The 14,285-nt window shown below is 57.5% G+C and overlaps 3 protein-coding genes across 3 annotated transcripts; all 3 read right to left on the bottom strand.

Moving 5' to 3' along the window:
* Positions 1–1,702: 1,702 nt before the first annotated feature.
* Positions 1,703–2,599, bottom strand: LINJ_35_4310 (conserved hypothetical protein; the record flags this gene model as incomplete). Its single annotated transcript, XM_001469196.1, has 1 exon — positions 1,703–2,599. The coding sequence occupies one exon, from the start codon at positions 2,597–2,599 to the stop codon at positions 1,703–1,705; it is 897 nt and encodes a 298-aa protein (XP_001469233.1).
* Positions 2,600–4,739: 2,140 nt separating this feature from the next.
* Positions 4,740–7,760, bottom strand: LINJ_35_4300 (conserved hypothetical protein; the record flags this gene model as incomplete). Its single annotated transcript, XM_001469195.1, has 1 exon — positions 4,740–7,760. One exon carries the CDS (start codon positions 7,758–7,760, stop codon positions 4,740–4,742), a length of 3,021 nt encoding a protein of 1,006 aa, XP_001469232.1.
* Positions 7,761–12,264: 4,504 nt separating this feature from the next.
* Positions 12,265–14,067, bottom strand: LINJ_35_4290 (hypothetical protein, unknown function; the record flags this gene model as incomplete). The annotated part of the gene is made up of 1 exon (XM_001469194.1): positions 12,265–14,067. The coding sequence occupies one exon, from the start codon at positions 14,065–14,067 to the stop codon at positions 12,265–12,267; it is 1,803 nt and encodes a 600-aa protein (XP_001469231.1).
* Positions 14,068–14,285: the final 218 nt, after the last annotated feature.

Below are 14,285 nucleotides of genomic sequence, written 5' to 3'. Positions count from 1 at the left end.
CTGAATATGCGTTTCCTCGTCTGCACGTATGCGCGTTTTCACGCAGACGGCTTTCCCGCCACACCTTCTCCCATCCACTGTCGATCCTCAGTCTATGCACCCCCAGCTCCATCCGACACGCAAACCCGCAAACAAACCTACATCACGGCAACCGTGCAGGGCTGCGTGAACGCGGTCACAGGCAATGGACAAACAGAGAGACGGCATGGAAAAACAAGGAGGGCAGACCAAGAACACATACTGAGTCACTGCACAGAAAACGCCTATACAGACACACCACAAGCAAGAATTCATTTCTTCTCAGCAGGCCATTCCGGCACGAACAGGTCCGCAATAATACACACGAACACACACAATCACAGCTCACCGAGCCTCTCTAGCACTACGGCTGAATTTCTGCCCCCCCCCTCGGAGGGGGAGGGGGGAGGGGACTGCTGCCCTCGAGTCAGGCCATGCGTCTAACGGCCTCCTCGTGTCCCTCCTTCGCATACGCGCTGCTCGGCTGGCGCCACACGGGCTCGGGTGAGTCGCACGCCTTGATGCAGGAGGGCCGCGTCCAGGGCCTGGCTCGAAGGCGGAGGCGATGGCGTCCGTCGTGTGAGCAAGAGGAGGTGGGGTCAGGTGCATGTAGGATGAGCCCACGAAGTAAGTTGGCCAACCGCAGCTCAGAAGCCCTCTGACATCCTGTACCCTCCTTGTATGCCGTGCGTCACCCTCAGCCGCTTCAAGCCGCGGCATTCCGCACTGTGGTCCGGAGGACTGGATGGTGCAGTTCAAGGCGCTCCTCTCACGCATCCGAGATCTGCGCCTCATCAGCCCACTCGGTCGGCCGTGGGAGATGCAGCATAGTTCGCACACACGCACTGTGGGGCGCATTGGCATGGGACCCCTTCGCGCCCTTTGCGGCTGTTACTCTTGCGCTTCTCACCTCTGGGCACCTTTGCGGCCATGTCATACATCATGCCAGCAACGGTTCGCAGCGGGTGCGCACAGTGCTCGCCTTTCGGCATCCTGGGGTCTGCCTCAGAGCGGCGTTGTTGCCTGAGGGCGGGGAGAGGAGGGAGGGGCTGGCTGGCTGCATCTTCCATTCCCGCCGATGCCACGGAGGGGTGGGTGCCTGGGCAGCCTGCCCGCATGTGCGCCGCGGCAGGTGGGACGCTGCCATGAGTCTCTGGCAGCAGGGGGCATTTCACCTTCCTCTCAAACCCGCACGTCTTTCGCAGGACTGGGCGTGCGGAGCGGAAGGGGTCCATGCATAGACATGTGCCTGCGCACAAAGAGACCATCGCTTGTCCTCCTGAGGAGGCACAGAGGGTGTGAGGGGCAGCCACAGACACCCGACGGGAGGGAGACCGTGCAGCGCGAGCGGGACCGTACATGGAGACTGAAAAGAAAAACGAGACGTGCGGCGACGGCGATTCGTGTGAGAGAGCTGGTGGAGCCCGAAAGACATCAAGAAATAGTTGCAGCCAGCACAGCTACACTTGTTGACGCAATATCTTGAGTTTCAGAGGATGCACGTCGTCCCTACATAAACAAGCTCGCCGTCGCACTCGAATTCAGCGATTGTTGCCTTTCACGCAGGTGTGAAAGCTCGTGAACCTGAAAGAGCGCCTGCGCGTTCAGCCGCGCCCTTCGTGTCAATGAGATGGAAAGCTCTCACAGCGCTCATTGTATCCTTTTCTCACTCTGACCGCCAAGTCTACAGGATGCCGAGTGCCGACATCCACGCCGGATCTCGCTTTGAGGCACTCAGGAGCGTCGTGGCAGTGATCAGCTCCGGTTTTACACCGGCGCGGCGCAGCGTCGCGAAGATCTTCAGCGCCTCACGACTTTCAAGGCACTTCTGCACTGCCTCCGGGCACTCGGGACGAGTGCGCAGCAGCTCCATCACGGGCGTCCGCAAAACGACATGCGAGAGGCGGCTGTGATCAACCAACCCTTCCACATATGTGGTGAATGGCACGATCAGCGTGGAGATTTTCGACGATGGGTCGGGGTCACCGTCAAGCGTCGCCGTCGCGTCAGTAGCCTCGACGCCATCGCAGTCGTTGAGCAGGAATGCCGAACGCGACGCCGTCTCTGGTGTTGCGCCGTTGAATTCGTACTGGACACTGCTACGGATAGTTGTCCCCGGTAGTGCGGAAGTGGGCCCTGTGCTGCGTAGCGACGTCGGCGACGGCTGCCACCCCAGAAAAGGGCGAGTGTGAGCCAGCACATAATATCCCGTGTAGTTGCATATATCAGCCGGATTCGACAGCGGCTTCCCACGTGAGCCCTCGACAGATGCGTGAACAATGTCGAACCCGCTTAGCAACGTGGCGAAAAAGTCTTCCAGCACCCGTGTGCCACCTAAAAGGCCATTTACCTGGCAGGTAAAGATGTTACCAGGGCAGCAAAGGCCTGCGAGGTTCTCGCGAAAGCGGTAGATATTGAGATCTGCACCTCGATAGCCCTGCGTGAACGGGTGCCACAGCCGCTCTACAGTGTGTCGCAGCATGTCATGCGTTTGACGCTCTGCGCCGCACTCCATCGTGCTGTATGGCTTCATCTGGAATGCGCTCAACGACGTGCAGGGCCTAGCAAACACGCGCGGCATCGCGACAGACAACGACAAGGACGAGGAGAGAGGTGTAGAGAATGAAGGAATTGAGAACCGTCGAGGAGCACCTTGCACGGTAGGGGAGAAGTGGGTAACGATTTTGATGTTGCAAGATGCAGAGAAAACCACTCGAAGAGAAGCACCCAGCGCAGGAGCGTATGGAGAGCCACACACACACACACACGCGATGAAGTAGAGTGTAAGAGCGTGGGGGGTGGGTGGGGCGGGTGGAAAATAGGGGAGTGAAGAGGGAGAAAGTAAGGCCGAAAAGGGGAAATACGTAAAAAACAAGAAGGCCCCCCTCACTGGCGAAAAAAGAAGACGAGGGGGCAGCGGCAGCTGTCAAGGCGAGAAAACGAGAGAGGAGGGGGGGGGCGCAAAACAAAACGGGAAAAAAGGAACACAAGGCAGCAGGCACAGACACACGCACAACACAGAGAGAGAGAGACGGCGAGCACAAAGAACACAATCAAGGAAACCAACAAAGAGAGTGGGTGAGTGGGTGAGAGAGGGAGCTGGGAAGGGGGAGTGAAAGGAGCGGCAGAAAAAAAAAAGAGGAGTGGGAGGTAAGCAAAATGCGCAAAGTATGAAGAACAACTCTTACACTCCGTTGCCTACACCCCTCAGTCTTTTGTCCCCCCCTCCTGTGTGTGTGTGTACCTGTGTGGAGTAGAGACGTGTGAGGAAACGAGGGAGGGGATGTCGTCCTCTCTAGCGCCTGAGCAGGCGTGCGGGTGAGCGAGAGCCCTTTGTGGCTTTCCTTGTGAGGCAGTCGGAGGGGGAAGCCAACCGCTGCTCGTGACAGATCTTTCTACGCGATGTATAAGCCCTAGTGCGCTTTAGAATAGGAACAGAGAGGGAGGAACACGAAGACACACGCAGACGTTGCGGAGCAGAGGACGGGGGAGGGTGAGTGAAATCACGGCAGTAAGTTCCTTCAGGCCTTCTCTTGCTTAACTGAAGATTCAGTTAGCCAAGGTGCGGGAGCATACGCAGAGGCAATAGGGCGGAGTGCGCCGGGGAAAAGGCCAGCAGAAAAGGCAAAAAGAAGCGCACCAGATCGTGTGGCGAAGAGAGGGAGAGTAGAGAGGTGACCAGCCGCACGGTGGGTGTGGGGTGCGGGTTGAGCAGCTTGCCGTGATAACGAATGGTCTTATCGATGACTGCTGTGCCGCTATGCCGTTTCCGAGCATGTGCCGGCCTTACCAGCAAGTATCAGCATCCGCTTTGTCATTCTGCTCTTGTGTCCAGCGACGGCAGCCGTGCCTGGCTTCACAGCCAGGGCGCATGACGCAGAGAAGCTGCATGGAGTTTTAGGGGTGCTATTTGCACGCCAAGTGCGTCCCTCCGCGAGGGCGACTATTCGATCAATTTATTTTCTTCTGCTCTTGCGACCAGGTAGGAAAAGACAGTGCACTCCTCGGTGAAGCGGCAAAGCCGATGCAGCCAGAAGGCGAAATAAAAAATGAGGAGAGATAGGTGAGGAGAAGTGCCGACTCGCGCAACGTCGGCTCTCTTCCTCCAGCCACCGTCTTCACCGGTTAATGGAAAGCGCGAAGAGAAGGCGCGTGTGATGAGTAGGCAGTTCAGCGAAACAGATAAACGGTAGTGAAAGTCGGCCACAAACCGGTGCATGGAGCCTCTTCCACGCTGCGTGTAGGTCCGGATATGCGAAGCACGCCCAGAGGCACACACACACACACGCGAAAACAAAACGGCATGCACAACGCCACTTGATAGCACACAGAAACAGCCGCAGGCCACACACAGACACACGATAAAGATGCGCTACTCCACTCGGCCCGTTGCTGCCTCTCCTCCTCCTCACTCCCCTAATCCTGCGCAAGGGCCTGCGTGAATGTCGAAAGATAATGGAAGTGAGAAGCTAATATGAGAAAAAAAAAACAGATGAAGCAGACAAAACGCCGCTCTGTTTCACAGGGTCGCCGTCGCAGAAGCGGCGCATGCACAAGCACATGCACAGATATGCGGCGCCTCGCGCAAGAACGTGCGTCTGCTCTCTTGACCGCCAAAAGGCCAACGCCCACAGGGCAAAAACACAAACACAGAAAGCGCTCTGTGCCTCCTCGTCACCACATTCGCCACTCCTTGCCTCTCCATGGGGGCCGTAAGTCTTTCAGCACCAGTCTGCCTGGCGTGTGTATAGCAGCAGCGGGCGATTCGTGTATGTGACGCGATACCGCATGAGCTTGTTGTACAGCACAGAGAAGTAGGCAATCCAGCACATGCAAATGCCAAAGTGCAGCTGAAAGACAAAGGAGGAGAAGCCCCCTCTCTCGCTCACGCACATGAGGAGGCTGTACAAGAACGGCATCACGCCAAGGAGGACGCCGCAGAGTACCTGGTGATTCATCCCGCTGAGATCTCGGGAGAAGGGGCTCTCGATATCGGCATTGAACACCTGTGGATCGTGCTGCCGTGTCACCAGCGACACTCCATCCTGCTTCACGCCGTCAAAGAAGTTCTGTTGGTACCACCGGCGTAGCGCCAGCACACTCTCCCTCGCCTTATGCGACCAATGGTAATGCCCGTTAAGCATGTAGGGAACGAAATGCGGCTTCGTGCCGGCGTAGAGCTGCGCGACGGCCGTGCCTTGCGCAACAAGCAGCAGGCGAAGACGGTTGAACGCCTGTGTTAAGTCGCCATCACTCCGAGAGAGGCGCTCCGCAGACGCCGACGGCTGGTTCCGCTCTTGTGATCTCCCTTCTACGTATTCGATCATCTGCGGCAGCGCCGCACAGCACAGAAAGCTCTGCACCAGGTTGGTACGGTCCAGGCAGTCTAGGCAGTTCACCCGCACCAATCGTGACTGCACATGGGCCAGCGAGAGCCGCGGTGCAGCGTCCCTGTGTCTGGCATCTGCCTCCGTGCCTGTCAGACTGCTACTGTTCTGCAAAGTCGACTCCCCTCCTCCCATGGCGGCCCTGTCCTCTCCAGCGCGCGGAGCGTGCGCCTCGCCATTGGTGAAATCCAGCCACGTGTCCCCGCCAGATTCACGGTCCAGTTTGGCAATGCATTCGCGCATCATGGCGGCGTAAGACAGCGTTTTCAGAGCCCTCTTCACGTTGTACTTCACCAGTGTCACCATGGGGTCACGAGCCGGCGTGTGAGATGCGCCGGCCCAATCGTCTCCATTGCCTGCCGTTACGGCAGCAGCTGCGCCATCCTTCTCTTCTGCCGTCGCTCCTGCACTTGACGTGGCGAGATAAGTGCCACCCTTAGCGGCCGTGAAGGGGCTCGGCGGGTCCTCGTTGTAGCGACGGACAGCGGTGGCGAAGGCCTCAGAGAGCGGCTCCTCCAACTCGGAGGTGGACATGGTGTCCAGACAGTAGAGCGCGTGCAACTGCGGCAGGCACTGCTTCAGAAGTCGTACATGGCGACCAAGCTCCTCGGCAGCATTGCCGACCGGGGCGATCTTGATGGTTGGCTTCAGCGAGAGGTTTGCGGGCTGCTCCCATCGCCGCGGGACGGAGCCGCGAAGCATGCTGTACACAGCAAACCTTCTGGCACCTGAGGTGGCTTCGCTCCTTTCCGTTGAAGGAGCGTCACTCGTCGTTGATTGCGGCGTCACCCAAAGCGACGTCATCGCCATGTTCGCTACGACGCCGCTGTGCCCGGGCTCGAGGCCGCGCCGGTTGTACCGCGTCCCGGCCCAGCGGCAGCATATACGAGTCACCAGCGTCATGCGCACGGACGGGGACGCCACTGCCTGGGCGACAAGGCCACGAATGTACGATGGCATGTAAAGGGGCAACGACGAGAAGGATGTGGCGGGCATCGTGCCGGCAGGCAGAGAGACGGCACCGCCACCGTGACCGCCGCGGTTTGGGTACTGTGCCAGCTCGTCACGTAGCAGCTCATCGGCGCAGACGAACCTCCACGGCTCGCGCCTCGACTCAAGGGCGGACGGTTTCTTGCTCGACTCCGCACGGCCCCGCACCTCTTCTCCCCTTAGCGCCGCCAGGGTCGGCAGGGCAAAGGCGTCACCGATAAGTGGTCCATTCCACTGGTACAGCTGGCGTGTGAGGGCGGCCGCACGCTTCTCCTCCCACAAATAGCTCGCCGCGCTGTGCCGCCCGCGCGTGGAGAGGCGTGGTTGATCGGAGAACTCGGTCGTCGTGCCGCTGCTATCTCGATTAGTATTCGATGAAAGCGAGCCGTTTGTCGTGTAACTCACAGCACCACCGCCAGTCGATGCAGCACCATCTTCGACGTGCGGATGCGCACTGTGAGTGATCAGAGCCAAGAGGTGCGCGGGATCGGCGCTGAGGTCCAGTGTAGGCGAGTAATACAAGTACGAGAAGCGGTTGGCGGGGCCAACAATCCCAGGCAGCTGCGAAGATCTCTCTTCCACCTCGCCGTCGGTGTGCGGATAAGCGGCAGCAGCTGCTGCCGCACGGGCACGCTGACCTCCGTCCTCGATGTTGATGGACTCGCAAAAGCGGTTCAATACAGCAAGATAGTCGTTCAGCGTCTTTGTGGGCAAGCGCTGCATCGTGGACGACCCGTTCTCGGCGTCGTCGTCCTCCTCTTCATCTGTCTCGCTCGTGGAGTTGTCGTTGCGGGAGTTGCAAGGGTGCCGCCCATACATGTCGCTTTCAGCGTCATCATCTGCGCCATCCGGCATCTCGCCATCGTTGCGGTTTCCACTTCGCACGCTGCCGCGGTGATGCTGCTGAGGCCGGACACTCTGTCGCCTTCCTGACAAGGCCGACGTGGCGCACGGCAAAAAGAGCCACTGCAGTCCGCGCACGGCAAACACGTCGTGCTCCGCGCCCCCCACGCACAGCGTGCACACGTACTCCTTTTCGGTGACGTAAAGCAGGGCAGAGTTGCTTGCCGCACCCAGGGGCAGGACGCCGTAGAGCGCCTCGCACGGCAAGTATCCGTTCAGAGACGCGGCTGGCAACTGCTGCTGGAGCGGCTGTAGCTGGTACAGCTGCGAGCAAGCCTCGGCAAGCTCCGCCAGCGACGCACGCAACGAGACGTCCTCTTCGATGTCCTTGCGCAGATACTCAAACCGCTGCCGCTCCGGCATCCACCGAAGCGGTGGGAGACACGGCTCATTCGGCACATAGTAGACGCGGGACGCATTGAAGAGGATGCGGCCACCGTGTGACCACGTCGGGCGCGACATTGCTGGGTGGACCCTTCCAATTTGTTGCTGCGGTTGTTCCAGAATGGCAGAGGGGCGATAGAAAAACGACGCCACTGTGCTAGAGCCTGCACTTGGTCAGACAGAGAAAAACAGCGCACGTAAATGAGGTGCAATCAATACGTCTGACTGCGCGGCAGTGTGCATATTTATGGCCTCGCATAGCGCACACACAGGCCAGCGGGTAATAAAGGGAGGGGTGCTGGGCGAATGCTGAAGCCGGAGCGAAAAATGACCATAAAGAGCGGACGCGCCGATGCGCCAAGCGGCAGAGAAAAGATGCGACGGACCCTTCACGTGCGCGAGAGGTGAGAGCGAAAGAAAAGCCCCAGTCACACTGATGAGTGCGGCCACGAGAAAAGACGTGAGAGGCACCACTCGCACAGGTGTGCGCGACAAGAAATATTGTTTGCTGTGATGTTGGCTGGAGTTTGCGTCGAGGTAGGAAGGAAGTGGAAAGAGGGAGAATGCGCGAGTAGAGAATAAAAACAAAAAACAGCCCAGAACATCGACAGGGCATCACTGCAGAGTATAGCCAAGCAGGCTCGGAAAGGGAGATGTGGGATTCGGATTAGCAAGCGGCAGCTGCTCGTCCTTCCCGCAAAAGGGAAAACACGCGCGTACTAGCGTGTGTGGGAAAGAGCGGCATGGCTCGATGCGGCGTCTGCCACAGACCCACAGAGATAGAGAGTCAATGATGAAGTAGGGCAGAGGTGCCATCGGAAATGAAATCCCACAGAAGAGCTCCGGTTCATGTACGCACGCGTACAGAGGTGCACACCTACAAGCGTAACCGAAGCCGTTGCGTGAAATCATCATCGCCATAGTCCCCAAAGACAGCGTGCCCGATATGATTGTGGAGTTCGGCATGGATGAATGATTCTCACCCTTACGGCATAGCGGGCGCGTAGGGTAAAAAAAAGGAAAAGAGCGATAAAAAAGAGCACACCAGGAGAACATTCCCATTCCTCACTCGTGCATACGGAACACGCGCACGCCTACCGAAAAAAGAGGCCACCCTAGACAGGCACGAAGCTAAAAGGCAATACTGGTAGAGAAAGAACGGTGAAATATCAAGAACAATCGGGAAAAGGGGGAAGGGAAAGGGTCAAGCAAGAAACAGTTCACCACAGGAAAAGGGAACGAATGGGGTCCACGCGGAGATGCGCTAAGCAGCGGCAGAAGATTTGAAAAGAAAGAAAAACGAAGAACAAGGAGGATGCAAAATCTAAACAGAAAAAGAGTATTCATATAATACTGTAAACAGCAGCAGGCAGTAACAGAAAGAAGAGCCTCTCCGATCAGGATGCCTGCCGTCATGTGGAAATCCATCTACAGAATATTAAGCTTACCACGCGAAGATCATGGTATACACGAATGACGAAAACCGAACGAAACCTGAAAAACAAAATAGAGGAGCGTCACCGAAAAGGTGCATCACCTCACGCACTAACGATGATGAGATGAAGGCAAACAAAAAAGACCATATAGAAAAAAAACTCACACAGTAAAAAAAAGGAGGAAAGTAACGGGCACAGAGAGAAACAGACTATTCCTTGTGCCGTGTGTCCATTCTCTGCCATAGAGCATGAGTTCAAGCGCCACCCTACCCTCCCCGTGACCCTGTTACGTGTCCCGTCGCGTGGTGCGACGCAGCACTGCCCACGCGCATTACCGCAATGCCCCAAGACAGTGATCCGCGCGCGGCCTCTCTCTCATGCTGTGCACCCACTCATCCCCCGCTCCGCAGGTCGCCTCACGGCCGCTCCAACTTTGCCGGTCGCCACCCGGTGCATCCCCGCACCAGCAAGGCAGTGTGAGGGCCGGGCGAGAGATGCGCTCCAGCCACGCTGACACGCTGCCTAATCATATGGATGGCGCAGACGTGTGCGCAGTCGCAGGCTGCCCCAGCACAACGCCGTCCAGGGCCTCACCGCCGACATCGGTAGCGACAAAATCGCACTGGCTTCCCCTCCCTCACGTCGTGGGCGCGTGGCCCTGTCACCAGCAGAAGCGGTCCGGGACTAGCAGGGATAGGGTGGGCTGCTCGGCTATCCCACGCAAGGCTGGTGCACCGGACCTTGTGATGCCACGCTGAAGTGTCCCCCGCCATCAGGGGGGACTGGGGTTTGAACAGACACAGAAATAGATGTGAGAGAGCGACAACACATCGGAGCCTCCGATATATATACATATGCGTGTGTGTGTGCATGTGTGCGAGCACAGCGCACCGTGCACCGCTGCACGCGTCAATACAGTAGAGCCCCTCTCCCCCCCATACACACACAGTTATTATGTGTGTGCTCCTGTGCGCTCCGTGGTGAACCGAACATCATGCCGTAGCAGAAACACATACACACACAAGCACAAAAGAGAATACAGGAAGGCGAGAAACCCAAGAAAGCGGCAGCACCGCCTTGTCGTTATATTTTCTTTTCCTGTTGATCAGCTGAAATAGGGGAGAGGGGAAATATGGAAGCGGAAAACCGAGGGCCAGGAAGAACACGAGAGCGAACGGCGGAAGGGGGTAATGAAAAGAGGAGTCCGTGATGAGGAAGAGAAAAAGGACAGTCGTACTGGCACACATGCACACAGGCGACAGACACACAAAAAGAAAAGCAAAAAGAGGAAAGGATTATGCCAGTGTGCACCTGAATGTAGCGAGGCGTCTAATGGGCACGTGAAGAGGAAAGAAGGGCATAGGACGCGAAGAGGGAAAGACAAAAGATGAGCGAAGGGTAGACGTGAGCGCGCAAGGAGGGGGTGGGAGTTGCGTGACGGAGCGCCTCGGTAGAAAACATGCGCAAGGAAAGCGACAAACATCGCAGGAGAAAAAATATCCCACTCACAGCCGCAACCAGCTACTACACACACACACACACACACGCACACGGACAAGAAAGAGATGGCGAGAGCTAAAAAAAAAGTGCCGAAGGGAAGAGGAAGACTGGGAGAACGACATGGAGGTTATACGAATGCGTCTCTAATGTTGTGGCGACGTGGGATCGACAAGCACAAGCCGTAGGGAAAGCAAAAGCATTTAGTGTGACATTACCAAGAGTTCAAAGAGGGGAAAGAGCGCGAAGGTACACCGGCAAACGTCAGCAAAGGAGAGAGAGCGAGAGCGAGAGGGCAGCCCAACGTGAACCCGCTCGATTCGCCCCTACCCCACCGAGCTCCGTCTCTACCAAATGTGCCTCGATCTTGGATAGCGCAGAAGAGGGAAAAATAAAACGAAAGCATCACGTCAGACCGGAGACCATGAGAGAGCGACGCCTTTGACCAACCTGCCTCTGCTTCTATGCCGAAAAAAAAAAAACATAAAACTGCGCCCGACTGCCATTTAAGCAAATAACGACCATTATAACATTCGCGGCCCCCGAGAAGAAAGCGGCGGACTGCGCCCCACCACTAAACGTGGAGAGGCCTCTCTGAAGTCAACTCCAAAGGGGAAAAAAAATACAGAGGATGAGCGGGCACCTGTGTAAAGTGAAACAGCACCTGCTGCACCCTGGCGGCTACTCGATTGCTTCGCATATCCTGCGCGTCCTCTAAAAGTAATTCGCAGAGAGAGAGACGATGGACGAGCCACACGCACCAAAGACAAGGAAGAGACACGGCAAGCAAACAGAGCGAATGAAGGAGAGGAGGCGGCCAAAACAACGGAAGGTTTGAAACGGCCCTCGCACCCCCACAGACCCACACAAGAAAAAAAACGCAAGCGACAACGACAAGAAGGAAAGCAGGGACGCATATAGGTGGGCAACGATAGGTTGACTTGAAGAAAAGCACACACACATAAGGGATACATATATTGATACCCGGGGAGAGGACGATCAAGTGAAGAGTAGATGAGCGGGCGAAAAAGGAGGGATGGGGGGGGGTAAGAGAAGCATACACAGGTCAAAGAGAGAGGCGCATCTTGTTGATCCTTTGAGCGATTCAACAAGGATGTAATTCACATGCGCCGGCACAGTCCCACGCATAGCCATATATATATATATTAGATGCACGCACGCACATATGTATACATACATACACATATCTTTATCTGCAAAGAGATTTGGGGGTGAAAAAGGAGTGAGGTCAGTCAGGTAAAACCCGCCCCACCCCACCCCACCTCAAAAAGAGAAAAAGATAGAAAGCACCGCCACACCCCACACCGCGCCTGCAGAACGGAACGGCAGAACAGACCGCTCTTTTTGTTTCATACATACACTTTTCCAATTTCCACCCCCGTGTGCCAACGCGTTGAGTAGGCGTATACGGTACATGGGAGCGCGCGAGCAGCGAACGGTGTTTCGCATCCTTTTCGCCCTCTGCACCGAACGTACGCCCACACACATACGACTCACGTGCACACAGAGGCAATGCACAGCCAGACAGCGCGTCTGAACAGCGACTGAGAATGAAAATAATGAAAAGGAAGTTGTAAGAAGCGTGTGTGGGAGAAGCGAGAGCAGCGACAGCCAAGAGGTCTCTCTGCTTAAATCTTGTCGAAATCCGTGCCGCGTCGACGCGCCTCCCGCTTTTTGTGCGGCTCACACTTGCGGTGCTTGTCCGCGTTCTGAAAGTCGCTGCTAACGTTCATTTCATTCGCCTCCTCTTCCTTGACCCCTTCGCCCTCACTGCCCTCGGCGAGGGCGGAAGCCACCGACGGCGCCTTTGTGCCGGTCATCGCAAACTTGGAGACGGGTCCCTGGTGAGAAAAGGAGTGCGTGCGGGGAGCCATGGTGCCGGCAGACACTGAGTGCCGTGGGGGTCGAGGGTGCTGTGGTAATGCCGATAGCATGGCCTTGGGCCGTTGGCCGCTGAAGGCAGGCAGCGCAGGTAGGCGAGCGGTGGTGTCGCGCAGCTCACTCATCGCAGAAGCCAGGGAAGAGCCGATGTGAGGCGCCGCTATCAAAGGCCCCGTCTTGCCCGGCCCGTGCGCGTACGAGTCGTACGTCCCTCGCAGTACCGAGTAGTCGGTCGACGAGGCAGCGCTGGAGGCGGTAGTGAGCACCTGTGTTCCGGCGAGAGAGTCCTTGCCCTGATGCTCGACGGCTCTTTCACATACAAAGAAGCCGCCGTACGCGTAGTCGCCACTCGATGGTTCAGGCTCGCTCTTGAGATTCAGCACGGTGCGCTGCAGAGAAGTACTCCGCGTTATGCTCGAGGAGCGCGTCGCGCGTGTTCTGATCGTCGCTGCCGTGGTGCTTCTCGTGGGGCCCGTGGAAGCAGGAGCAGCCACGCTCGGTGCAGCCCTCGAACCACGAACGGCGTAGCTGCCGTTCGCAGGTCCCTTTAAGGATAAATCTGGGTTCGCTACGCGTGAAGAAGAAGCGGGTGCAGCGACGCCGCACGGCACTGCGCGATCTGTCGCCATTGGCGGTGGCCCGCGTACTCCCGACGCTCTGGAAGACAGCGAGGCGTGCGATGGGATCTTGGCCTGCAGTGGCGCCGGCGTTTCAGCAGAGAAGGGCTTGCGCAGAGCGTCAGTCCTAGCACGGGCAGCCTTACTTTGTAGGGTCGGCAGACTCATGCCTGCAGGGGCTGAGAGAGGTGGAGGAGCTTCCCGGATGCTGCTGTCGCACTCAGAGGTGGTGCTACCGTCGGCGCTGCTCACAGACGCCCGAGACGAAGAGACCCTAAATACACGCTTGCTCGGCTTCGAAGGTTTGCTCCCGTGCGGGCACCCAGCAGGCAGCGGCATCTTAGTTTTGCTGCTTTGTACGCCGGACATCGACCCCAACTTCGACGGAGGAGGGCGGCTGGAATCGGTGTTCTGTGGCGCGACATTGGGCCGCCCAGTTCCGCTGGATGTTCTCACTGCGGAAGAGATCCGCGGGGGAGCAGCGGCAGGTCTGCTGCCTCTATCGGCGGCAGAAACGCCAGCCGTCGACGCCGCGCATGATGGGACGCTCGGGGTCAATGGCGGGCTTGCCGATTGCGTCGGCGCCGCCTCTGACCCATTCGCGGACGTGGGCAGTCCCTTCGGCTGCGACACGGCATGGTGGGGCGGCGACGGCTTAGACAATTGCCTACTGTCAAGGCACAGCTCTAAAGGCATACCGCCAAGGCCCTTGTCAGCGAATTCATCATCTAAAACGTCGCACTCCACCATCGGGACAAAGTCGACGATTGCCTTAGGGCTCGCAGAGAGCGTCGTGTCTTTCTTCGGAGGAAGGCGTCCTTGTCGGCGCATCTTGGGTGGCACCTTTGCTGCAAGAGCGCTGCGCGGGTCCAGATACTCGCCAACATCTTCCTCTACGATCTCGCCAGAGTTCCATTCGGGAAAATCCGCCATGGTGGTGCTCAGCTAAAGCAGATAGATCACCGCGAAAGAACAGCAGTAAAGAAAAAGCGTTGCAACACCACAAAATTCTGCACGCGCGAAGACAAAAAAAAAGAAAAACAGAAAGCAACGATGCGCAGACTCCGCAAGGGAGGCGAGGGGACGTTGTGAAGAGCAACGCAACCGAAGAGACGGCGTCGAGGGAAAAACGGAAAGGCAAATGAGATCGA

This window comes from Leishmania infantum, chromosome 35 (assembly GCF_000002875.2).
Source record: "Leishmania infantum JPCM5 genome chromosome 35".
Taxonomy (NCBI): Eukaryota; Euglenozoa; class Kinetoplastea; order Trypanosomatida; family Trypanosomatidae; genus Leishmania; species Leishmania infantum.
Note: the sequence above shows the minus strand (reverse complement) of the source record. Positions and strands in the feature narration are given on the sequence as shown.